The sequence below is a fragment of the Procambarus clarkii genome, chromosome 10, assembly GCF_040958095.1.
Source record: "Procambarus clarkii isolate CNS0578487 chromosome 10, FALCON_Pclarkii_2.0, whole genome shotgun sequence".
NCBI classification, from domain to species: Eukaryota; Metazoa; Arthropoda; class Malacostraca; order Decapoda; family Cambaridae; genus Procambarus; species Procambarus clarkii.
Window position 1 is genome coordinate 47,741,677 of NC_091159.1, and position 24,960 is coordinate 47,766,636.

General features: G+C 42.2%; 1 protein-coding gene across 3 annotated transcripts in view; it reads left to right on the plus strand.

Annotated features, from left to right (window-relative positions):
- LOC123774276 (cationic amino acid transporter 4) overlaps positions 1-24,960 on the plus strand; it is a 52,467-nt gene that overhangs the window by 17,591 nt on the left and 9,916 nt on the right. For 2 of the 3 annotated variants that reach the window (XM_045768440.2, XM_045768432.2), the window contains exons 2-6: positions 17,586-17,765; positions 17,952-18,200; positions 20,576-21,282; positions 22,181-22,341; positions 22,925-23,018. In XM_045768440.2, coding sequence (XP_045624396.2) covers positions 17,624-17,765; positions 17,952-18,200; positions 20,576-21,282; positions 22,181-22,341; positions 22,925-23,018 — 1,353 coding nt within the window. In that variant the 5' untranslated portion in view covers positions 17,586-17,623. Of the gene's footprint in view, positions 1-11,386; positions 11,510-17,585; positions 17,766-17,951; positions 18,201-20,575; positions 21,283-22,180; positions 22,342-22,924; positions 23,019-24,960 lie in introns of all 3 variants that reach the window. The other variant, XM_069322024.1, reaches the window with a different exon arrangement.

Sequence of the window (24,960 nt, forward strand, 5' to 3'; positions counted from 1 at the left end):
ATATTGGTTAGAAAGGCGGGGCCCAAGAGTTAATAGCTCGATTCTGCGCATACACATAGTAAATACATGAATGCATACCATTATGTTTTATACTAGTGTACTTGTATAGTCCAAATAGCCGATGTGTTGATGGCGCGTGTTGGGGGATGTATACGTTCATGAACTAGCCTTAATGGTCCTGTGTATGAACTAGCCTTAATGGTCCAGTGTATGAACTAGCCATAATGGTCCCGTTTATGAACTAACCTTAATGGTCCTGTGTATGAACTAGCTGTAGAGGGGAGGTGATCTAGCGAGCAAAACACACAATTATTGGCCACTAGTGAGATGTGAAGTCATTAGTGTGGACAATACTGGTGGAGACAGTGGTATAGCTCTATATATGCCTCAGGTTAACATATCAAAGCAAACCAATATATTCAGTATAAAAGTTAACAGTAGTATATTCAATTTAACTTGTGCCGCCGCTCTTATTGTTGGCTCCTGATATATTTAAGGTTTACCTTGGTGTACAGTTGTACATTAACCTTACGACTTTATGCAGTCCGATCTCACGATTGGGTTGCTTTGCTATTGGACTTGAAGGCCTATCAACCTCTGCATGGTTACTAAGTTCACGATGACGATTTGGAAAGGGTGTCTAATTTGAAGGCCATTTGCTTAGTCATTATGTTAGTCCAGTATGTTTCTGTGAATAATTCAATTTCTCCCACCCTACCCATCAACATTGGTGTTCCTCAGGGCAGCATACTTGGCCCCCTCCTCTTTCTCATCTACATTCATGACCTTCCAAATGCCTCCCAACACATCAAACCAATTCTATTTGCTGACGACACAACCTTTATTTATTCCAGTCCTGACCCCCTTGCCCTAAATGTCACAGTGAATACTGAGCTAAATAACTGTCCATCACTGGCTAACTGCCAACAAACTCACCCTTAACATTGACAAAACTTTCTATGTTTTGTTTGGCAATAAATCCTCAAATCAAATAAATCTCAGGATAAATAACACCCAAATTTGTAACAAAATAGACGGCAAATTCCTTGGTGTTCTCATTGACCAAAAACTGAATTTCCAGGGACACATTCTAAATACATCAAAAAAAGTTTCAAAAACTGTTGGCATTCTTTATAAGATCAGATATTATGTACCTCGTCCTGCTCTGGTGACACTCTATTACTCCCTTATCTATCCATATCTCAACTATGGTATTTGTGCTTGGGGTTCTACTACCCAAAATTATTTACGTCCTCTAATTACTCAACACAAAGCTGCTGTTAGGACAATATCCAACTCTAGCCCCAGACATCACTCGGTACCCCTACTCAAATCTCTGAATATGTTAGATATTAAGTCCCTGCACATTCTCTCATGTGTATTATATATATATATATATATATATATATATATATATATATATATATATATATATATATATATATATATATATATATATATATATATATATATATATGTTTCATTGAATATGACCGCATATTCTGTATTTATTATTTTCTGGTTTAGGGCTTCTATCCCTCTAACTATTTTCTTAGCATCAGGGCTTAATTGAAATAGGAGTTCTAGGAGTATTAGAACTCCTATTTCAATTAAGCCCTGATGCTAAGAAAATAGTTAGAGGGATAGAAGCCCTAAACCAGAAAATAATAAATACAGAATATGCGGTCATATTCAATGAAACATGTTTGAAAGAAAACCTGCTGCCAGTATACACCAATATATATATATATATATATATATATATATATATATATATATATATATATATATATATATATATATATATATATATATATATATATATATATATATATAAAACGCTGAACTGTAATGCCAATCCTGACCTTAAGAGCTTCATTGAAGGTTGTAACATAACCCATGAGCACCACACCAGAAACAAATACAGTTTTGATATTCCAAGAGTACGACTTAATCAAACTAGAAATGCTCTACAAATCAAGGGACCCAGAATGTGGAATGACCTTCCCTACCATGTTAAAGTCTGTACCTCTCTCAACCAGTTTAAGATAAAAACTAAGCACTACCTAATTAACTCCCTGTAACCTACCTTACCCCTATAATGTCAACCCATGTCTGTTATTTTTAAACAATGCTGTTTGGTGACCAAATTATATTTTTGCTATTTTCCTACCATGTTCCCTCTTTTTTATTTTTATATTTTTCTCAACACATTTTATACTTTAATCTCAATTAGTATTAAATTTTAGTCTTTAGTGTTTTTCCTGCCCGAAACGCTTTGCGTAATAGTGGCTTTAGGCATTGTATGTACTAGCTCTATCTATAAATCCATCAAAATCTGTATCACCCCTTGTATGCATGTACTTTACCTAAATAAACATTTGATTTGATTAGTGTACAAATCTAGACCAACCCATCTAACTTATAATTGAGGCTACTGCTCATTAGTCCAAGAACGTAATGTTAAATCGCCCCAATTTTGCACGCTGCTGCCTATAGTTTAAATATAATTTTGATGTGGTCTGTGGCAGAGTGGTCAGCGTAGTCGACTCACAATCAAATGGTCCCGGGTTTAATGCGTGAGTAGTAATTAAGAGACGTTTGGGCACGTTTCATAAACGTGATATACGTTGTTGATCTAACAAGAAGGTAGGCGGATGTTGAGGGTTGCATCCTGGGGGGAAGATGCCCTGTTGGGTGGCCTTAGGGCGCTCGATCGATAAGTCTTAACGTCTGGCTTCCTGTCCCCCATCACTGGGAACCGTTACACAGCTTGCAAATATGTTGCAACGAGGGGAATTTGCTGTCATTTGCAAAGCTGCAATTAAAGTTAAATTGTGTATGTGAGGAAGACCCGGGAGCTGCGTGGCGCTGCGGTCACTCTCCAGTGACCTCAATAGTGTTTCCTGGAGTGACACACTACACCTGACGACCACCCTCTGGGTTATACCAACACACACACCCACCCCTCACCCTCACTCACTCACTCTCACTCACTCACTTACTCAAGCTTCACCCCCCACCCACATTCACTCACCCCCCCCCCCCACTCTTACCTTCCTAGTCCTACTGACCTATTCCCAGATGTGTAATTTATTATTTATTTACAAGAAGGTACATTGGGGGTTAAGAGAGAACATAGAAATTAAGTTGATTTTACATTCTTGTAAAGCAACTAGCACGCATAGCGTTTTGGGCAAGTCCTTAAACTAACAGATAATTTTAAGTAAAATTGACAAAAAATGTTTACAGGTACATTGTAAGAAATTTGACACAAAAAAATGTTTAGAATAATACACAATAATGAACAAGGATTACTAGGTACATTAGGATGACATTTCAGGGTTATACATTGGTTCAGTGAAGCACAATGTGAGGATCATTTCAAGGAATAATGCAGTAAAATATGCAATCAAAATAACCATGATATCAGATGATATCTAAAATTACAATGATAAAGTAATATGGCTTGGGTACAAATATTGGGGGATTGGGTAGCACTAGGCACAGTGTGAGTTAAAGCACAAGGTAGGAAACTATGAAGGTGAAATGAGGTACTTTTTGGTCTTATTTTTGAATAAGGCAAAAGTTGGACAGCTTTTCAATTTATTAGAGAGTGAGTTCCATAGATTAGGTCCCTATATTTGCATAGTGTTTACACAGATATAGTTTGACTCTGGGGGATATCAAAGAGATATTTATGTCTGGTGTGGTGAGTATGTGTTCTATTACATCTGTCCAGGAAGAGTTTCAGAACAGGGTTTGCACTTAAGAAAAGGGTTTTATAAATGTAATTTACACAAGAGAATGTATGGAGTGAATTTGTTTAGCATGTTTAGGGTTTTAAACAGGGGAGCTGTGTGTTGTCTGAAAGCAGAGTTTGTTATTGTCCTGATAGCAGATTTTTGCTGGGTGATGATGGGCTTGAGGTAGTTTGCAGAGGTTGAACCCCAAGCACAGATACCATAAGTAAGATAAAGATAGATAAATGCATAATAGAGTGAGAGGAGAGCAGAGTAGGGTACATAATATCTGATCTTAGAGAGTATACTAACTGTTTTAGAGACGTTATTAGCTGTGTGTTGTATGTGGGTGCTGAAGTTGAGTCTCTTGTCTAAGTATAGGCCAAGGAACTTTCCATCATTTTTATTGCTAATGTTTACATTATTTATCTGAAGCTGAATTGCATTTGTTGATTTGCTTCCAAATAAGATGTAGCAGGTCTTTTCTATGTTTAGTGTGAGTTGTTTGACATCCATAAGTGGACTTTTTTTAGTTCATTTTTTATAACATTATTTAATGTATGTGGGTTGGAGTCAGAGTATATTAGGGTAGTATCATCAGCAAACAATATAGGTTTAAGCATGTTAGAGACATTAGGCAGATCATTGATGTATATAAGAAATAGGAGAGGTCCTAGGATGCTGCCCTGTGGCACCCTTACGGTTAGTGGTAGGAATGATAGGAACGAATAATGGAACGGTAATGATTTGTTTAAATGTGATTTTTTATTTTTATTTGCCTGGGATCGTCAGCGTGTGAGTCAACATATCACATAGCATGATTCTCAGCACCGTGGTATAGGAAGATACCCCGCTAGGTTGTTTATCTAATCATGTGTCTAACTAACTAACCGTCCCCAGTTAATAAACTGTCAAAGGATTAAGATCTAGAGTGTTCGTTATCTTGTGGGTGCAAAGTGGGGCAACTTTTTGCGGACAGTATCTATATTTGATAAAAAGTTTTTCACTAACTCGAACCATGCGGGATTTGTGCTACACATATTTCTAATGTCTCAAATGGGTTGAGTGTCTCTGGTAGTGGTCCAGAACATGACCTCCCATGATGCAGAGTCTGCAACTTACCTGCTCAACTGTTACTTCCATCCAGTCTTAAGATTAATTCTTGGTATTTCTTCCTTCGGCCACCCACCCCCCCTTCTTGTCCATAATGAATGAGATTGTCTAGTTTACCACAGATGTGACCATATACTTTATAATGCTAACCAGCAAATACATTTTTTTTTGTCTGTCCTCTATAGGCCGGGTTAGAGCCGCATAAATGCTAAATACATCACTAACATAGTGAGTTGATGAGCATTCAACCGCAGGTAATTTAAGTGCTTTTACAAGCTCAAGTTGTAATGATGCATTACAATTGATGCATTACACGACCAATCATCAATCATGAGTTAGTCCAGTATATCCAGTGTTCCAGTAGTCAGTAAGGAGCCGGTCGGCCGAGCGGACAGCACACTGGACTTGTGATCCTGTGGTCCTGGGTTCGATCCCAGGCGCCGGCGAGAAACAATGGGCAAAGTTTCTTTCACCCTGAATGCCCCTGTTACCTAGCAGTAAATAGGTACCTGGGTGTTAGTCAGCTGTCACGGGCTGCTTCCTGGGGGTGGAGGCCTGGTCGAGGACCGGGCCGCGGGGACACTAAAAAAAAAAAGCCCCGAAATCATCTCAAGATAACCTCAAGAAGTATTTACAGAAACCAGCATATCAACCCATAAGGGGGAAGGTGGAAGTTTGTTAATATGAGACATTCTATAAAATATTGTTGAAGGGTGTGCATGTTTTTCCCTTTCACAAAGTCGACACATGGTGTATTTGACATTGGAGTTTTGATAAAAGTATCAGATACTTCTGTATCTCTGGCGTATCCTGGCTACTATAACATCACATTGCCGAGCTCTTGCTCTGTTAGTTCCGAATATAAACGTCTTCTCTCTGTATTCATCATAATGTTTAATGCTGCACATTTCAGGTTTATGTGAATGTTAAGTCAACAAGATATTAATTAGACATTGAGTATTGTATTCTTTGTTAGTGGTAATGCAACACCTATATTAATTTGTGTTGGTCTGTTACAAGCAATCTTTTCAACTGTGCCAACCGTATCATGCTTTAATTTGCCAAATGCGTTAGTATCTAAAGGAATTTAATCTCAAATATATATTTTTTTACAGCTACATCATTCACTAGAATGTTGACAATTTTCTGTATGCTACTACTGTGCGTGTTCAATGTCGGGAGTTCACTCTGTGAATGACAGTATAAATAACACTACTTTTATCTTTTAAAGAGTTGAGTGGCAATGTTAACCTGCAAGTTAGTCAAGTCGTACTAGCTAAGTCTTTGACACGCTTCACTGCTGTATGAATGAGACAAGATTGTTTAAATATATGACATACACACATCCGGTACATGTGCTGGACGGTGTAATGTGTCAGTAAGTGCAACTAACTACTTCCCCTCTGCTAGCTTCCCACTCACCATACATCTCCTCCCCTACATGTGCTGCTATCCCCGTACACACACACAAACACGCACGCACACACACACACACACACACACACACACACACACACACACACACACACACACACACACACACACACACACACCTGGCCCCCCCACACACACACCTGGCCCCCCCCACACACACACCTGGCCCCCCTCCCACACACACCTGCCCCCCCACACACACACACACCTGCCCCCCCCCCACACACACACACACACCTGCCCCCCCCCACACACACACACCTGACCCCCCCCCCACACACACACACACCTGGCCCCACACACACACACACACCTGGCCCCACACACACACACACCTGGCCCCCCCCCCCCCCCACACACACACACACCTGACCCCCCCACACACACCTGGCCCCCCCACACATACTCCTGGCCCCCCCACACACACACCTGGCCCCCCCCCCACACACACACACACACCTGGCCCCACACACACACACACACACACACACACACACACACACACCTGGCCCCACACACATACACACACACACACACACCTGGCCCCACACACACACACACACACACACCTGGCCCCACACACACACACACACACACACACACACACACACACACACACACACACACACACACACACACACACACACACACACACACACAACACAACACCTGACCACACACAGACAACACCTGGCTACATGCCTAACTCTCGCTCATCCACAGGTGTTCAACTCACGCTCCATTGCTCAGAAATGTATTAATCCTTATCCTAACCCCTTTCCCAGTGCAATATAGTCGTAATGGCTTGGCCCTTTCCCCCTGATAGTTCCCTTTCCTTCACCTGCTACATGTTACAGTAAATGTTCATGTGTTGAATATTAGACACATGCCGGGCACCTTCGGGCAGGTGCCTGTAATACGATAGCAAAAGAGGATAATACTACACCAGGGGAAACGTTAAACTGAATGTAAGCACCAGTTGAACTTCTCTGGGAGCACAATCGACTTGAGAATGGTCCAGGACGGACCGAAACGTCGTCGTCCCTTCACCTTCTAGTGTGTGGTCTGGTCAACATACTTCAGCCACGTTATTGTGACTCCTCGTCTGCTTCTCAGGGAGTAGCAGACCCGCCCTCACCGCAGAAGAGGTAAACAAACGTCTGGAGCAACTAGATGCGACAAAGTGAACGGGACTAGACTTGATAGATATTAACCATGGCTGTTGAAGGAGGCCACAGAGGTACTCTATCGCCCGTTAGCTTAAAATTTCAATGAAATACTTGGCAGGAAATTTCCCAGGATTCAGGAAAAAGACCAATGTAGTACCGATATTTAACAAATAGAAGGAAGGGTCGCCGCATTCCAGACTAGTGTCACAGACACGTATGCTTGTAATTAATTTTGTCAATAAAATGTTAATAATAATAATAATAAGTATGCCGTGTGAAGCGTTGGGGAAGTAATCAGGTTGGGAGTAATGCAGCAGCTGGAGAGGACAAACTTAGTGAGGAAGGGCAGCTTGGATTTAGGAAGGAAAGTCATGCCTGATAAACTTGCGTTCTATTATAAGGTTACTAAAATAAAATGAGAAATGGAAGGCTATGTAGACTGTACTTTCTCAGATTGTCAAAAAGCATTTAATTCTGTTCATGTCAGGGTGGTGTACGGATAGATTAGCAAGTAGGAATAACTGGGAAAACATTGAACTGGGCAAGGGAGTACCTGGTGGACAGAACACTGTCACAGAGAGAGAGAGAGGCGGCTTCGTGCTGGAAGAATGTAAAAAGTTCTCCCTCAAGGCTCGGTCGTAAGACCATTACTGTTCCTAATTTTCGTGAATGACCTACAGGAGGGAGTGAGCTCGTACATTTCATTGTCAGCAAACGATGCACAGCTGATGAGTGTAGGAGTCGATGAGGAGTACTAAAACTTACATGATAACCATGACAAACTCCAGAAGTGTCCAAACAAATGGTTGTTAGAATTCAATCAATTGTAATGAGGGTGGAAAAGTGAGAAATGTTGTAGATTCCGACTAGTGGGAAGGTTATTGCCTTCCCACCTTCTCAAAGGTGGGAAGCCAATAACAGGTGTCTGAAAGAAAATAAATTTTCCATTACCACTCGCAGGATAGCTCTCCACACATGTCAGTGGCTTAATTTAGAAACTGTACTTGTGATCGATCTCGAACCCATTGAAGATGTGACGACTTATACTGAATTTTGTAACTAGCTCATCAAGACTGTAACTAGCTTAGCTAAATGAAATAAATAAATAAATAAATATGTTTATTCAGGTAAGGTACATACATACAAGTGATGTTACATTAATGGATTGATATATAGATAGAGCTAGTACATACAATGCCTAAAGCCACTATTACGCAATGCGTTTCGGGCAATTAACTGTAGGGTTGAACTGTAGGGTTCAGTCCCTGAGCCCATTATGTGCCTCTGTAACCCTCTCCACTACCGCCCACAAGATGGGTATGGGGTGCATAATAAATGAACTAAACTAACTCGGAGGATGAGCATGGGGGGCCCACTACCACTCGGAGTCATGTGATACATAATGAACTAAACTAACACATCTCCCGGTGTGTACACACTGGGCGCTTGCTTACATCCTGGAGTTGTGTTCTCTTATCTCTCGTGTACTGTATTTGTACACCAGAGATTAATTTACATATAGACGATCTAAATTTAGATTTTCCATTTTAATTTTGATATTAAAGTGTTATTGTACCTTCAAATAGGTCACCTTCAATTTTATACCTAATCTTAGGATGAACAAAAATAGCAGGAGCAGCCGGAATACCGAGGAACTCCAGCAGCAGCTAAAGGAAGCCTGAATATATATTGTAACTTGTTGTATAAAACCAGCAACTGCATCAGTGGAGGTATAAACAGGACGGGGGGGGGGGGGGTACCTTTACCTTGAGGTGCTTCCGGGGCTCAGCGTCCCCGCGGCCCGGTCGTCGACCAGGCCTCCTGGTTTCTGGACTGATCAACCATTCAGGTGACCGATCAATCCAATCAGGGGGTGGGGGGGGGGGGTGACTGTCGCAGGAAGAGCAGTGGTAGTGCATCAAGAAACTATTGATGCGCTCCTATCTCTTGCATGCAAATTTGAGTCACGTCTGAGGGTTGAGGGAGACAAGCCAATAGGCATCAGCAAGGTTCGGAGGGGGAAGGGGCAGGGAGGTGATGAATCATCCTTTTCCCTCGTAAATTTAGGAGAACCATTTCAGGGAGGTACAGCTGTCTAGTTATTGCCCTCGTCCAGCGCGCGCATGTATATTGCGAAACATACAAACCTCTTCCCGAAAGTCAGCATGTACATATCTTAAGATTGACAGATTCTGAATACAAATTTTCGATCTGTCCACCATAAAATAAGTGCCCAGGTTAGCGGACCTATAAGGTAGATTTAGATTTAGAAGTAAAACTTTCCAAATCCGCGCACAAAGCATTGGTTTGTCCCTTCCTGTTATGTTGTTTGTACACACATGCTTAGGAGGATTTGAGATCCATCTGTGTAAATCGCTGTGGTATTTGGGTAGCAATTTTTCATTCTTGAAACAAAGACTTGAGTCTAAGGCTGAGTTTGGTGCAGAGTTTGGAATGTCTTCCAGTTGTATTGGTATTTTAAGAGTTGTATAAAGCCAAGGTGGTATAGGAGTGGGGGGGGGGAGTAGTAAGTCGAGTTTCAGAGTTTTGGAGTAAAGTGAGGTGGTCTATATTGAGGTTATTTGTGGCCAGTGTCAGGAAAAGTTGTGAGTGATTGTTGGGGAAGCGGGGGTTATGTGGGTTAACTGTTGGGTTAATGTTTTATCTGTATGGGCGCGTCTGGTGAGCAGTGGTGCAGTGTTCGTCTGGTGAGCAGTGGTACAGTGACGAACAGTTGGCAAACATTGTCTCGTCTGGTGGCTAAGCTGGTGAGGCCCGTTTTCCCCTGAAGGTAGAGGATAGGAGTGAAACGCATTATTTTGCATGACCTCAAGACTGAAGGTTAGTAGACGTAACCGACGCATATTCCTGACAACAACAGTCTAATTGGCTGCGAATGTTGGTTGTATAGAAATGAAGCAAAATTTGATGGTGTGCTCCTCAGGTGGTGCCAGTGAGGGCTTTAAGTATGGCGAGTCGTGGATATTGAATGTGTACTTTCCAGGTAAGTGAGGGCGAGTCGAAGTGCATGCCAAGGTCTTTGTTCTCGTACGTGTTGGAGGGCAGTGTTGTGTAGTGTGAGGGTGGCTACACAAACTATTTTTTTTACACATGAAGATCTGAAGACAGGTTTTAGTAGTACTAATTTGAAGTCCCATTAAATTTAACCCAAACTAGTCAATCGTATTCTAACACAACCCAAACTAACTTTATATATCAGCCCCGTTCTCGCGAGCGCTACCACCGTCGATAAGCTGTTGTACTACAGTGACCTGACCTGACCTGACCTGACCTGACCTGACCTGACCTGACCTGACCTGACCAAAACAAACACAAAGACCCACAAACAGAAAACGGGACATTGTCAAGTTCGCTCATCTCTGGCATTTTCTTGTGCATCAGTGTTTGGCCCTGGGTAAAGTATGTTATAATGCGACGTATTATAAAGAGAACAGATTGATATACTATTTTGACAGTCAAAACTACGATATCACCGTACCCCCGTTGGCGTTAATAGTGGGTTGTCCATACGAAGTTTCTACCTGTATTGCCAAGACAAATTATAACAAAATGCTCTCAAACTGTCATGTCTAAACCCTAGATTTTGTGTGTTGAAAACCAGAAATTATTTTCGGGTGTATGCTTAAATTAATCTTTCAAAAAAAAAATCAAAATCTGGTAGGAATCGGGCCGCTGGGGAATAGTGCGTGTATGAAACCAACTTCTCCATGCACCTGCTGCTTTTGTCGACCTCAATGGTGGTGGTAAGGTTCTACCAGGTTGGTATTAAAGTGCGCAATGAGAAATTAATATTAACTGCCTGTCGTCGTGGATGGTGTAAATACTGACTGAGCACTTGGCTAGTCATAACTAGCTTTGGCTTAGAGTATAATGATTGATTTTGTATTACCCGTGTGGTATTAACAGCCATTGGTGTGCTGGAGACTGGCCTGGCGTCCTCGGCCCTGGTTAATTACTGGTTTGAGCTGCATCTTCGGCTGCTAGTCATCCCAGAGGCGGCCATGTACGAGGCTACATGCCTCCTGGGCGGTGAGTCTCCTGCCAGCCAGCGGTAAGACAGTGTTCCTGGGGTGTGTTGGTGGTGAGTCTTACCAGCGGTAAGACAGTGTTGCAGGTGACCACAGCTTGTGTTGATGTGCTGCTGTTGGTGAATGTGTGACGGTGAGAGCGGGGTTAAGGTGATATTTAATGATCTAGTGCTTCCTGTTGTGTGCTTGCTAATACGTGTGTCGTGGTCACACGCACCGCCGCATACAAGCACGTCTCTATTTTGTAATGTATATTAATAATTAATTTTTTGTGAGCAGCTACTGGGAACTGAGGTGGGGGCGGGGACAGGAGCTCGAGCGTGTCAACCTTGATAAGATCTTCCAGACATATTTCCGTCTGCTCCACCTTGGTCACGCACTAGTTTTCTCATTTTGCAGATAATTAATGGATCGTGTAGCATAATAATTCATAGTGGGCTTCGTCGTCGGCTGACAATCGAGGGAGCAGGTTCAATCCCGGAAATGACATAAACGTGTTTCCTTCCACTTGATCGAGGTAGCACAGGCAATGATTGTGTACCACCTAGGCGTTAAATAGGCGGGAAGTTTGGCACGTGTTGTGGGGTGAAGCCTGTGGAAAGTCAGTAGATGCCTACGACAGACGTAGAGTTCTCCGTAATATGCTTCTGCCCAAGTAGCGTCCATCATTACTCGGACAATTTCTTGGCTCTTGTCTGCGAAACAGCTTCATAGCCAAAAATATAAAAGTTTTGTTCGGTGTGTAAACCAACAGCAGTGTGAGCCTGGCTTCCTGCTCTCGAGAAAGGGAGAGTGTTTCAGTAAACAACAATTGACGTCAAGTTTTATTACAAGTTTTGGTATTGTTTTCATTGGCCTATTTTTGCAGTTACCATCCACACACTTAATATAGAAACAGACATATTATCGTTAATTATTAAATGACTAGTAGTAGGCATCCTTTAGTCTCGGGAGACTATATGGAGTTGCGCCCTGGTTGTCAATCCTCCAGGGCACAAAGCCTGGGTAGGTAAATATGGAGGAGAAGCTGTTACCCATGCAGCAGGTCCCCCCCCCCCCTCTCCACGTTGCTGAAATTATCCAATAGAAAGGCAAATGCCAATACACATGGTTCTAGCACCGTCGCAGGAGCTGCCAAGACATTAAAGGACTATCTACATACTTAATATAGAAACAGACATATTACCGTTAATTATTAAAGGTTTGGTGGCTTAGAGCCCCAACGTTAAGCGTGGTCATAGTGAGAGTCTATCCTATAAAAAATCTAAATCTATGGCTAACTCGAGCGTGTGGTTAAGCCCAAGCATGCTTGTAGCGTCTGCATTATGCACAGCTGTTAGTCTTGATCATCCCATGCAAGGATGCGTGTCTTGCATTCCTAGTAGTGACTGTGGGAAAGTGAAGTTTAGCTAGTTCTTATGTTCGAGCCTTGTTGTACAAGTTTCTTTTTTTAGCAGATGTTCACATTTATTCGTATCTGGCATGGACGTTATGGATGGAGGTGACTTCCGCGAGTTGTTCTTATACAGAGTTTCCCCAGTTATCGCAGCTTCTCTTGTACACCAGCCTTTCCTCAGCAACAATATAAAGTGCTTTTTGACACTTAATCTGGGAAGACGAACCAACTCGTAGAAACGCCTTGGGACATGAACCCTCAAGTGTTAGGCTGAATTATCTGGTAAGATAATTCCGGCGAACAAATCCACAAGGGCCGTGACGAGGATTCGAACCTGCGTCCGAGAGCATCCCAGACGCTGCCTTAATCCACTGAGCTACGACATGGTCAAAAGGAGTTGAAACCGAAGTTCTACTGAACTTGTTGGATCCTGCAGCCTCTCCGAGGCACAAACTAGGGTTTTACACAACTCCCCCCTGCACTCGAGCTATGTCAATAGGCCGTTCTCCCTCTTCGCCCTCGTGGATTTGTGTTCATCTTCAGTAACAGGGTTGTTGATTTGTGGAACCAATTACCGCGTAACGTGCTGGAGGTGGGGTCCCTCGATTGTTTCAAGCGTGGGTTGGACAAGTATATGAGTGGGATTGGGTGGTTATAAATAGGAGCTGCCTCGTATGGGCCAATAGGCCTTCTGCAGTTGCCTTTGTTCTTATGTTATTTGATGTATCACGCAATTGTGATTTCTGTGTGTAATGAAGTAAGGGCGAAGAGGGAGAACTGCGTATTGACATAGCTCGAGTGCATGGGGGGAGTTGTGTAAAACCCTGGTTTGTGCCTCGGAGAGGCTGCAGGATCCAGTAAGTTCAGTAGAACTTCGGTTTCAACTCCTCTTGACCATGTCGTAGCTTAGTCGATTAAGGCAACGTCTGGGATGCTCTCGGACGCAGGTTCGAATCCTCGTCACGCCCTTGTGGATTTGTTCATTTGATGCATCACGCAATTGTGATTTCTGTGTGTAATAATTCCAGCGCCTGACAGCTGGGTGGACAGCGCTTCACATTCGCTGTCCTGAGGTTCCGGGTTCGACTCCCGGTGGAGGCGGAGACAAATGGGCAAAATGTTTCTTTCACCCTGATGCCCCTGTTACCTAGCACTAAATAGGTACCTGGGAGTTAGGCAGCTGCTACGGGCTGCTTCCTGGGGGGGGGTGTAACAAAAAGGCGGCCTGGTCGAGGACCGGGCCGCGGGGACACTAAGCCCCGAAATCATCTCAAGATAGAAGATTCTAATGCAATATTTCCGATCACCTAAAATAAGAGAAGCAAAGTGAAAGGAGGTTGAGGTTGTTGAAGGTTCAGGAAGTTGAGGGGGGGGGAAGGTTGAGGGGGGAAGGTGGTGGTGGAGGTTGAGAGAGTAGAAGGTCTCGGTGGGGCGGCGGAGGTTGATGGTGGTGGTGGTTGTTGTTGTTGAGATGGTTGTGGTGGTTGTTGGTGGTTGTTGATGTTGTTATTGAGGTTGTTGTTGTTGTTGTTGTTAAGGAGGTTGTTGTTGTTGAGGTGGTTGTTGTTGTTAAGGAGGTTGTTGTTGTTGAGGTGGGGGTTGTTGTTGTTGTTAAGGAGGTTGTTGTTGTTGAGGTGGTTGTTGTTGTTAAGGAGGTTGTTGTTGTTGAGGTGGTTGTTGTTGTTGTTGTTGTTGTTAAGGAGGTTGTTGTTGTTGAGGTGGTTGTTGTTGTTGTTGTTGTTGTTGAGGTGGTTGTTGTTGTTAAGGAGGTTGTTGTTGTTGAGGTGGGGGTTGTTGTTGTTGTTAAGGAGGTTGTTGTTGTTGAGGTGGTTGTTGTTGTTGAGGTGGTGGTTGTTGTTGTTGTTGTTGAAGTTGTTGCTGTTGTTGTTGTGGTTGTTGTTGAGGTTGTTGTTGTTGAGGTGGTGGTTGTTGTTGTTGTTGTTGAGGAGGTTGTTGTTGTTGTTGAAGTTGTTGTTGTTGAGGAGGTGGTTGTTGTTGTTGTTGTTGTTGTTGAGGTTGTTGTTGTTGTTGTTGAGGTTGTTGTTGTTGTTGTTGAGGAGGTTGTTGTTGTTGTTGAGGTGGTTGTTGTTGTTGTTGTTGTTGAGGAGGAGGTTGTTGTTGTTGTTGAGGTGGTTGTTGTTGTTGTTGAGGTGGTGGTTGTTGTTGTTGTTGAGGTGGTGGTTGTTGTTGTTGAGGAGGTTGTTGTTGTTGTTGTTAAGGAGGTTGTTGTTGTTGAGGTGGTTGTTGTTGTTGTTGTTGTTGTTGAGGTGGTTGTTGTTGAAGTTGTTGTTGTTGTTGAAGTTGTTGTTGTTGTTGAGGTTGTTGTTGTTGTTGAGGTGGTGGTTGTTGTTGTTGTTGTTGAAGTTGTTGTTGTTGTTGTTGTTGTGGTTGTTGTTGAGGTTGTTGTTGTTGAGGTGGTGGTTGTTGTTGTTGTTGTTGAGGAGGTTGTTGTTGTTGTTGTTGAAGTTGTTGTTGTTGTTGAGGAGGTGGTGGTTGTTGTTGTTGAGGTGGTGGTTGTTGTTGTTGAGGAGGTGGTTGTTGTTGTTGTTGTTGTTGAGGAGGTTGTTGTTGTTGAGGAGGTGGTGGTTGTTGTTGTTGAGGAGGTGGTTGTTGTTGTTGTTGTTGTTGAGGAGGTTGTTGTTGTTGAGGAGGTGGTTGTTGTTGTTGTTGTTGAGGAGGTTGTTGTTGTTGTTGTTGAGGTGGTGGTTGTTGTTGTTGTTGTTGTTGTTGAAGAGGTTGTTGTTGTTGTTGTTGAGGAGGTGGTTGTTGTTGAGGAGGTGGTTGTTGTTGTTGTTGTTGAGGAGGTGGTTGTTGTTGTTGTTGTTGTTGAGGAGGTTGTTGTTGTTGTTGTTGTTGAGGTTGTTGTTGTTGTTGTTGAGGTGGTGGTTGTTGTTGTTGAGGAGGTGGTTGTTGTTGTTGTTGTTGTTGAGGAGGTTGTTGTTGTTGAGGAGGTGGTTGTTGTTGTTGTTGTTGTTGTTGAGGAGGTTGTTGTTGTTGTTGTTGAGGTGGTGGTTGTTGTTGTTGAGGTGGTGGTTGTTGTTGAGGTGGTGGTTGTTGCTGAGGTGGTGGTTGTTGTTGTTGCTGAGGTGGTGGTTGTTGCTGTTGTTGAGGTGGTGGTTGTTGCTGTTGTTGAGGTGGTGGTTGTTGTTGTTGTTGAGGTGGTGGTTGTTGCTGTTGTTGAGGTGGTTGTTGTTGTTCCTGAGGTGGTGGTTGTTGCTGAGGTGGTGGTTGTTGTTGTTGCTGAGGTGGTGGTTGTTGCTGTTGTTGAGGTGGTGGTTGTTGCTGTTGCTGAGGTGGTGGTTGTTGCTGTTGTTGAGGTGGTGGTTGCTGTTGTTGAGGTGGTTGTTGTTGTTGCTGAGGTGGTGGTTGTTGTTGTTGCTGAGGTGGTGGTGGTTGTTGCTGTTGTTGAGGTGGTGGTTGTTGTTCCTGAGGTGGTGGTGGTTGTTGTTGCTGAGGTGGTGGTGGTTGTTGTTCCTGAGGTGGTGGTTGTTGTTGTTGCTGAGGTGGTGGTTGTTGTTGTTGTTGAGGTGGTGGTTGTTGCTGTTGTTGAGGTGGTGGTTGCTGTTGTTGAGGTGGTGGTTGTTGTTGTTGTTGAGGTGGTGGTTGTTGCTGTTCCTGAGGTGGTGGTTGTTGTTGTTCCTGAGGTGGTGGTTGTTGTTGTTGCTGAGGTGGTGGTTGTTGTTGTTGCTGAGGTGGTGGTTGTTGTTGTTGCTGAGGTGGTGGTGGTTGTTGCTGAGGTGGTGGTTGTTGCTGTTCCTGAGGTGGTGGTTGTTGTTGTTGTTGAGGTGGTGGTTGTTGTTGTTGCTGAGGTGGTGGTGGTTGTTCCTGAGGTGGTGGTTGTTGTTGTTGCTGAGGTGGTGGTTGTTGTTGTTGCTGAGGTGGTGGTTGTTGTTGTTGTTGAGGTGGTGGTTGTTGTTGTTGCTGAGGTGGTGGTTGTTGTTGTTGCTGAGGTGGTGGTTGTTGTTGTTGTTGAGGTGGTGGTTGTTGTTGTTGCTGAGGTGGTGGTTGTTGTTGTTCCTGAGGTGGTGGTTGTTGTTGTTGTTGAGGTGGTGGTTGTTGTTGTTGCTGAGGTGGTGGGTGTTGCTGTTGTTGAGGTGGTGGTTGTTGTTGTTGCTGAGGTGGTGGGTGTTGCTGTTGTTGAGGTGGTGGTTGTTTTTGGGATGGTTTCCTTGGGGCCCTCCTCCCCGAATTGGTTTTCCTGCCCCCCCCCCCCCCCTCCCTGAATTGGTTCCCCTTGGGGGCTCCCTCTTCCCGAATTGGTACCCCTGGGGAAGGGGGGCCCCTCCCCAAATAATCCTTAAATTATGCTACAATTTACCTGTTGATAATCCTCAAATTTTGCTATAATGTACCTACTAATCTTCAAATTTTCTTGAATGTACCTGCTAACATTTTTCAATATTGCTAAAAATTACCTACTTCAAATTATGTTTGAGTAAGGGACCTGCTCAAAATGCTATGCATGTTAGGGGCTTAACAAGCTTTGAGGATTTACAAGACTGTAAAAAATCAATGCTATGTACAGTACTCTCATAAACCCAATGTGCCTTTTTGTATGTATATATAAATAAAAAAATAAAAATAAATAAATTGGTTCCTTTTGGGTCCCCCTCCCCAAATGGGTCCCTTGGGGTCCCCTTCCCAAACTGTTTTCTTACGTTCTTACTTCTTCCTGGTACAGGTGGAAGTAGCAAGGCAGGTGGGGGCGACGGAGAGACGATGACGGGGCTAAGGCAGAGACTGCTGGTGGAGGGATGGAGCGGCACTTGGGACCGCATGTCCAGGACTAAAAAGGTGTCTACCGATGCCATGGAGACACCTCTCAATAGGTGCCTGTCCACCCTCGACATTACACTCTTAGGTTTGTTCATAATAAACTTTCACGCCAACAGGTATTCTTGCAAGTTTTGACATTATAAAATTTACACTTTCTTCCATATAGTTATTAGAATTTAGTAAACTTGAATGATTTATGTATTATTCATGAACAGCTTAATAGTTAAATGACATGAGGGTTTGTCACTAACAAATAGTTTTTTCTCCTCAGGAATTGGGCACATGGTGGGGGCAGGAATATATGTTCTGACTGGGACAGTGGCTAAGGACACCGCTGGCCCAGCCATTATCCTCTCGTTCCTTCTGGCAGGGTTTGCTTCCTTTCTGTCTGCTCTCTGCTATGCAGAGTTTGGGGCCAGAGTACCCAAGGCAGGGTCTGCGTATGTGTACACCTACGTCACCATTGGAGAGTTCTGGGCATTTGTCATTGGATGGAATATTGTCCTGGAGCACATGATTGGTAGGTTGTATCCCTTATATATATATATATATATATATATATATATATATATATACATACAGTATTTGTGATGCTGTGGCTTGATCTGTTAATAATAATAATTTTTATTTACAGTATATAAAGTACATCTATTTGAAAGCCTGACACAGTGGAGTATTTATAGGTACACTATAAATTGTGTCTCATTGAATATGACCACATATTCTGTATTTACTATCTTCTGATATAGGGCTTCTATCCCTCTAACTATTTATAAATAGTTAGAGGGATAGAAGCTCTAAATCAGAAGATAGTAAATACAGAATATGCGGTCATATTCAACGAGACATGTTTAAAAGAAAACCTGCTGCCAGTATACACCAATATAAATTATATAGTCACAAATACACACAGCATTTTAGGCATAACTTATAATTAGGTAATTACCTGTTCAATGGGGTAACACTTCATGTAAAACATTAAGGCGGCTAATATATTTGAATTGCTACATTTATGAAATGACTTAAAATATTGTGATACTTAGTGATGAAGGCCATAGACTACTAATAAAAAATGTTCAGTAGTTTAAAAAAACAGTGCAATACCATGAGATTTTGATAGACGAGTGAATATTATTAGGACCAATCCTTTTGGTCATATCAATCAGTGATATAGATGAGAATACCGTACAGTATTATAATTCACATTATAAAACACTGCAAATGACACCAAGATCTCTGGAAAAGTAGGTGAAAATGACACGAGGCCTTGTACATACACATGAACTCGACAAATGGTTGGAAGACTTAAAAAACAAGACCTTGCGTGTAGAGGCATAACAGTGCACGATGCACATCACAACTATCATAACATCACTACCATGCGCAGGTTCAGTCCCTGAGCCCATTATGTGCCTCTGTAACCCTTTCCACTACTGCCCACAAGATGGGTATGGGTTGCATAATAAATGAACTAAACTAAAAACCATGCGACAGATTGAAGAAGAAAAGGACCTAGTAGTTAGAACCCATCAGTCATTAAAAATTACACAAAAAAGTGAGAGCTACCATAAGAAACACCAACCAAACCCTAGAAATAGCGAAACAAACTTTCGACTTAAACTAAACTAACTTTCTTTTCATTTATTAATTATGCACACCATACCCATCCTCTGGGTGGTAGTGGAAAGGTTTACAGAGACACATAATGGGCTTGGGGGCCCCACAATTCATTTAGCTAAGCAAGTTACAATCTTGATGAGCTAATTCCAAAATTCAATGTACATCATCACATCAACAGTGGGCTCAAGACCGACCAAAAGTACAGTTTCTAAATTAGCTCTCCACATGTTAGTGGCTTGGTGTCACAATTTATATGTTTTTCCTGCACACTGCCCCCAATCCAGTGGGCAGCAGTGGATAGGTTACAATCACTCGGTTACTACCTACCGTTAGAAAGTGTGTATTCAACTGTACAAGTGTACAAGAGATGGAAATCTTAGAGGAAGATATGAGCAAGGTTAAAGGTATGGAAGGTAAGGTGTAATAAAGTGGGGTAATAATAGGAGTAAGAAACGGAATGTAAGAGAAAACAAGTAGTTATTGTAGTAGTATCAAAGGCCTTATAAATCAACTTTAATAAACTTAAATATATGCTCAGTGACAGTCAGACCACGAAGGAAGGATTAAAACAAGAATTTCCTTAATTAAATACTTTCGTATTTAATAATACATCTTCAGAAAGATGAAGCCTCGGGTATTCCTGTTTCAGTCCTTCCTTAGTGGTCTGACACTGTCACATTTTTCATCACATGTTAATTTTCATGATTTACACACATGCACAATATGTGTATCTTGTTCACTACAATTTACAAAATTCAAAATTACACAGCATACTCTTAATTGTATAAACAAAATCACAATTAGATGTGCAGTGTAAGTGTGAGGTTTAGAAGGAAGCACAATTGCTGAATTTTAGTACGACTGTACAGTACAGGTTACAGTATTGATTTTGCTGCAAAATCCTGATAACATTTACAGTCCAGTGGATTGTTTAAAAGGTTAGAGCACCTGGGCAAACATTACATGGTTTGGAAATGTTTTTCTAATCACTTGGACTTGGGTCACTTATTCTGTTTTAGGGTACAATTTTGGGCTTATTTTAGGGTTCAGTTCCTGAATCGTCTGTGACTGCAACCTTTCTGCCCCCCCCCCCCCTCCCCAGAATAGGTACAAGAGTCTTAATAAAGTGATTAAGTTAAGCAACAAACAAAGCCAATATAGATGTGCAGAGTATTGAAGTGTGTGTATACTGTACTGTATATTAAATAAAAGTGAGAAATATATTCTGTAATATTTGTTGTATGTGTAGATATAGTTGTAATTATAATTTTACAGGTGCGGCATCAGTGGCTCGAGCATGGTCAGGCTACTTGGATTCCCTCTTTGATGGTGCTGTAAGCAATGCAACAATAGCTAATATAGGCGAGATGCATAGTGGCTTCCTCGCGCCTTACCCAGACTTTCTAGCCTTTGCTGTGACACTTGTCTACTGTGGCTTTCTCACCATGGGTGTCAAGGGCTCAGCTTACTTCAATTCAGTCTTCACACTCATTAATCTTTGTGTAATAACATTTGTCATTGCTGTAGGTATGTCATATGCAGACATTGCAAATTGGAACTTGGAGGGTGGTTTCATGCCGTTTGGAATCTCGGGAGTAATTTCTGGAGCTGCTACTTGTTTTTATGCCTTTGTTGGCTTTGACAGTATAGCTACTGCAGGTGAAGAGACAAAGGATCCAGCCCGCTCCATTCCCAAAGCCACACTGGTATCTATGAGTGTGGTGACAGTGGGCTATATCATGGTTGGTGCTACACTCACCCTCATGGTGCCTTATTATTCCCTCAACCCTGCTGCTGCTCTCCCTGATGCCTTTGCCTCTCATGGTGCAACCTGGGCCAAGTATGTGGTGAGTGTGGGTGCCATTTGTGGTATGACTACTACACTGTTTGGCTCACTCTTCAGTCTTCCACGCTGTGTGTACGCAATGGCCGTTGATGGTCTTCTGTTCTCCTGGCTGGCTCGTGTGTCTGATAAAACAAAGGTAAGATATTAAATATATTACAGAGTAAGTAGTTATGTAAAATTACATATTGTGTACATGTGGGTACATAGTATTTTTTGGTACTACAGTACTTGCATCATGAACCAAAATTAGTCCTGAACATTGATCTTGGTTTCAATGAATCACAGAAGTACTGTATAGTCTTTTTAATATGATGAAAACACTGGCTCAAGAACTAGACAGTAATTTCTATGTTGTGGCTGTAACATCAAAAGCTAAATAATAATAATAAAAATAATATGCAAACAGTGTAAGCTGGTTTGTATAATTACAAGGTGAAAGCTATGCTCAAGGTGTTCAGTCTTCCCAGTACTTTGTCACATGTTTTGAAGTTTCTGATGGTATGATTATTATAGTTTACTGTAAATGCTTACTAATGCTAAGATCATAAATCATTGTTTTAACATTTGGCTCTAGATTTTTTTTAATTATTGAATTTAAAGAATAATTTTTTTATAGTTTTGGAGTACAGTATATAAATCAGCAAGTTTATTTATTTATTTATTTATGCATATACAAGAATGTACATAAGGAATGTGAGGATACAATTATGGTAATTACAGTCTTGTAAAGCCACTAGCACGCGCAGCGTTTCGGGCAGGTCCTTAATCTAAGAAAATTTTAAGGAGGTAAATACTTGCAAAATTTATAGACAAAAAAATGATAACAGATTACATGGAATGAAAAAAAAAAAAGATGAGAGAAAATTATAGGTACAGTATATTAAAGCACATAGGTAGGTCAGGATGTATTGGTGTTGGTCAATATGATATAAACTGAACCCAGACGAGTTACATTTAATTAAAAAACAAACCAAAAAAAAACAGGATTTTACTAACTTCGAGATGAAAATATAATGCCATGTTCATTGTTGCAGGTGCCCATAATCACACTATTGCTATGTGGGTTTTTTTCTGCTCTTATCGCCTTGCTGTTTGACATTGAGAAGCTAGTGGAATTCATGAGCATCGGTACCCTGATGGCTTACACGATCGTCAGTGCCTCTGTTATCATCCTGCGCTACCAACCTCCCTCCAGGTAATCCATACTGGAGGATGTCTCAAGGTGGAGTCCTGGTTCCACCTCTCTCCTAGGCCTATACTTAATTTGAACCAGAGGCGAAGTCTTCCCACAAGACCTGGATGGTACTCTCTGGTTTACGTAGGGGGAGATGTACCTGGCCTTTCTGTAATTTGACATGGCAGTAAACTACACCCTCGACCGTCCAGCATAGGGATAAATAGAGGGGAAAATGGAGGATGAAGGGAAGGGGGAATGGGAGAAGAAGATAGGAGGATAAGAAGGGAGGAGAGGGAAAAGGAAGTAAGGGAGGAAAGAGAGGGAAGAGATGCCTACTTGTCTGACCTTTACAGTGGCACACAGTTCCTTAGCCAATTTTTTTATATAATGTAGATCGTCTTTTAAATACTGTACTTTCAATTTGGATATTTTCTGAGGTTTTGCATTTACTCGGTATGTTAATTATTGTCACAAAATCTTCAACAAACATCTCATTTCTTGTTACCACAATTATGACATTAAAAGACTTTTAATTGCCATATCAGCTTTTATAAAACATTGGTTGTAAATTTGTAAATAATGTGTAAGTAATTTCTTACAGGTGTAATATAAAAAGTCCTTCCCACACTCAAATCACCACGCCAACACCAGGAGCTCTGCCCACTCCAACCACTCCTATAGCTGAATCGGGCAAAGTGAGTTCTCCTAAAGACTGGTATGAATTGAAGCATATTTGTGCATGTGTGTTGCTTCTGAATTTTAGATTTATAGTTTTTACCTGAATTTACCTGAGAACCACCATCTCTACTGGCCCTGGCTCCCTGAAGCTGTCACCAAGATAACTTCTCATTACTAAGTCATATCAGTCGGATGTTATGTTGGCCTACCAGAAACCAGGGGCCAGATTCACGAAGCAGTATGCAAGCACTTACGAAACTGTACATCTTTTCTCAATCTTTGGTGGCTTGGTTTACAATTATTAATCAGTTAATGAGCTCCAAAGCACCAGAAGGCTGTTTATAACGATAACAGTTGATTGGGAAGTTTTCATGCATGTAAACTGTTTAATAAATATAACCAAAGTTATCAAAGATTGAGGAAAGAAGTACACATTTGTACGTGCTTGTGTAACTGCTTCGTGAATCTGGCCCCTGAACCTTAATTCCCTCGAAGATACAGAGAGCAAGGGATTTTTTTTATCATCCCTACTGGGAAAGCTACCAGAAAGTAGACAAGATAATACAGACAACTTTATGGTTCATAAAAAGGGAGCACTGAAACAGCCAACACACACTGAAAAAGAATTACCATGGTACTCTCAATGACAGTTCACTAGAAACTGGTATGAAGAGCTGCCAACGTGTGGTGGTGTTATATGGTGGGGGCTGAGTTAGGGAAAAATCAAGGTAAGGGTGCTGCACCTAGAGAGGTTAGGATAGGCTTGGCCCCCAGGGAAGCAGTTTCCAACAAAATACGAAAATTAAGGACTGTGGTCTAAGCAGATCACCTAACCCTAAGCAAGAGGGGTGATGGAAACTCCAGCTGAAATCTTACCTTCCTATAATTTATTAACCCTAACCCTTCCCCACCATGAACAACAGAAATACTTTAATACATTGATCTTACGTTACATCTGACTCCACATGGGCAGCAGACGAGATTTACATATATCAAACTAATTTTAGTGTCTGATTCCTTAAATAGTTTCCTGGGGACCCCCCTTGGTGGTTCCCTGGAAGTAACTAACAGTAGAGAAGAAAGAAAAATGTGACTAATCAGTGTGGAGGAGAGAGAGCAGCTACAAAGCCAAAGAAGAAACACAAGGCTGGGAAAACCACCGCAGGCCATAAAAGCCCAAATGGGACGAGGAACATTAACCAGATACCTATCCACCAAGGCCCTGTTAGATGACTTACTGTTACAACAGCAACAATTACCAAAATGACTATAGAAACAGCCTTTTCAGGAAACAGGAAAGTAGAAAAAAAGGGCAAAGCAGACAGAAGGGGCCAAGGTTAGCATGGCCAGCCGACACAAGATGGGCCAAGTAAAGGCTGCCACCTTCTTACAATAAGGACGGGGGGAAGGAGGGGCGAGCAATTTGGGCAGCACCACCGGAACAGCAGGCAAAAAGGCAGTTAAACCAGGAACAAATGCCAAACCATTCAGCCTGCTGTGGAGCTGATCAGAAAACATCTTGACAAGTCCAGATGTGCAAAACGGTTGCCAAATGAGCACAAATCCTATGATCCTCTGCCACATACATAGGTCCTTGGGGAAAACCCAAGCAAACAAGCAGTTCGCACCAACTTAGACTCAAAGGTGGCTGGGTCAGTAAGGGAAGCAAGGTCCCGTTTTAGCAGGAGGAACCAAAAAAATCTGTGCTGAAGAATGTGAAAGGCAGGATGAGAAACCTCTGGAAAGATGTTTCAGCAGAACCGAATGGTACACAGAAGCACACCCAAGAAGGTGGGGGAGCATGGAGGTAATCTAGCACATTCATAGAAGGGGGGATAAGAGAAGTCTTTCCTGGAACAAAACACCTTCTGTGGATGCAGTCAAGGTCCTAAGGGCTGAAAGGCACCCAGGGTTTCTCCTCGGGCTCCCCTCCAGTCTTGCTGAGACAAACTTCCACTG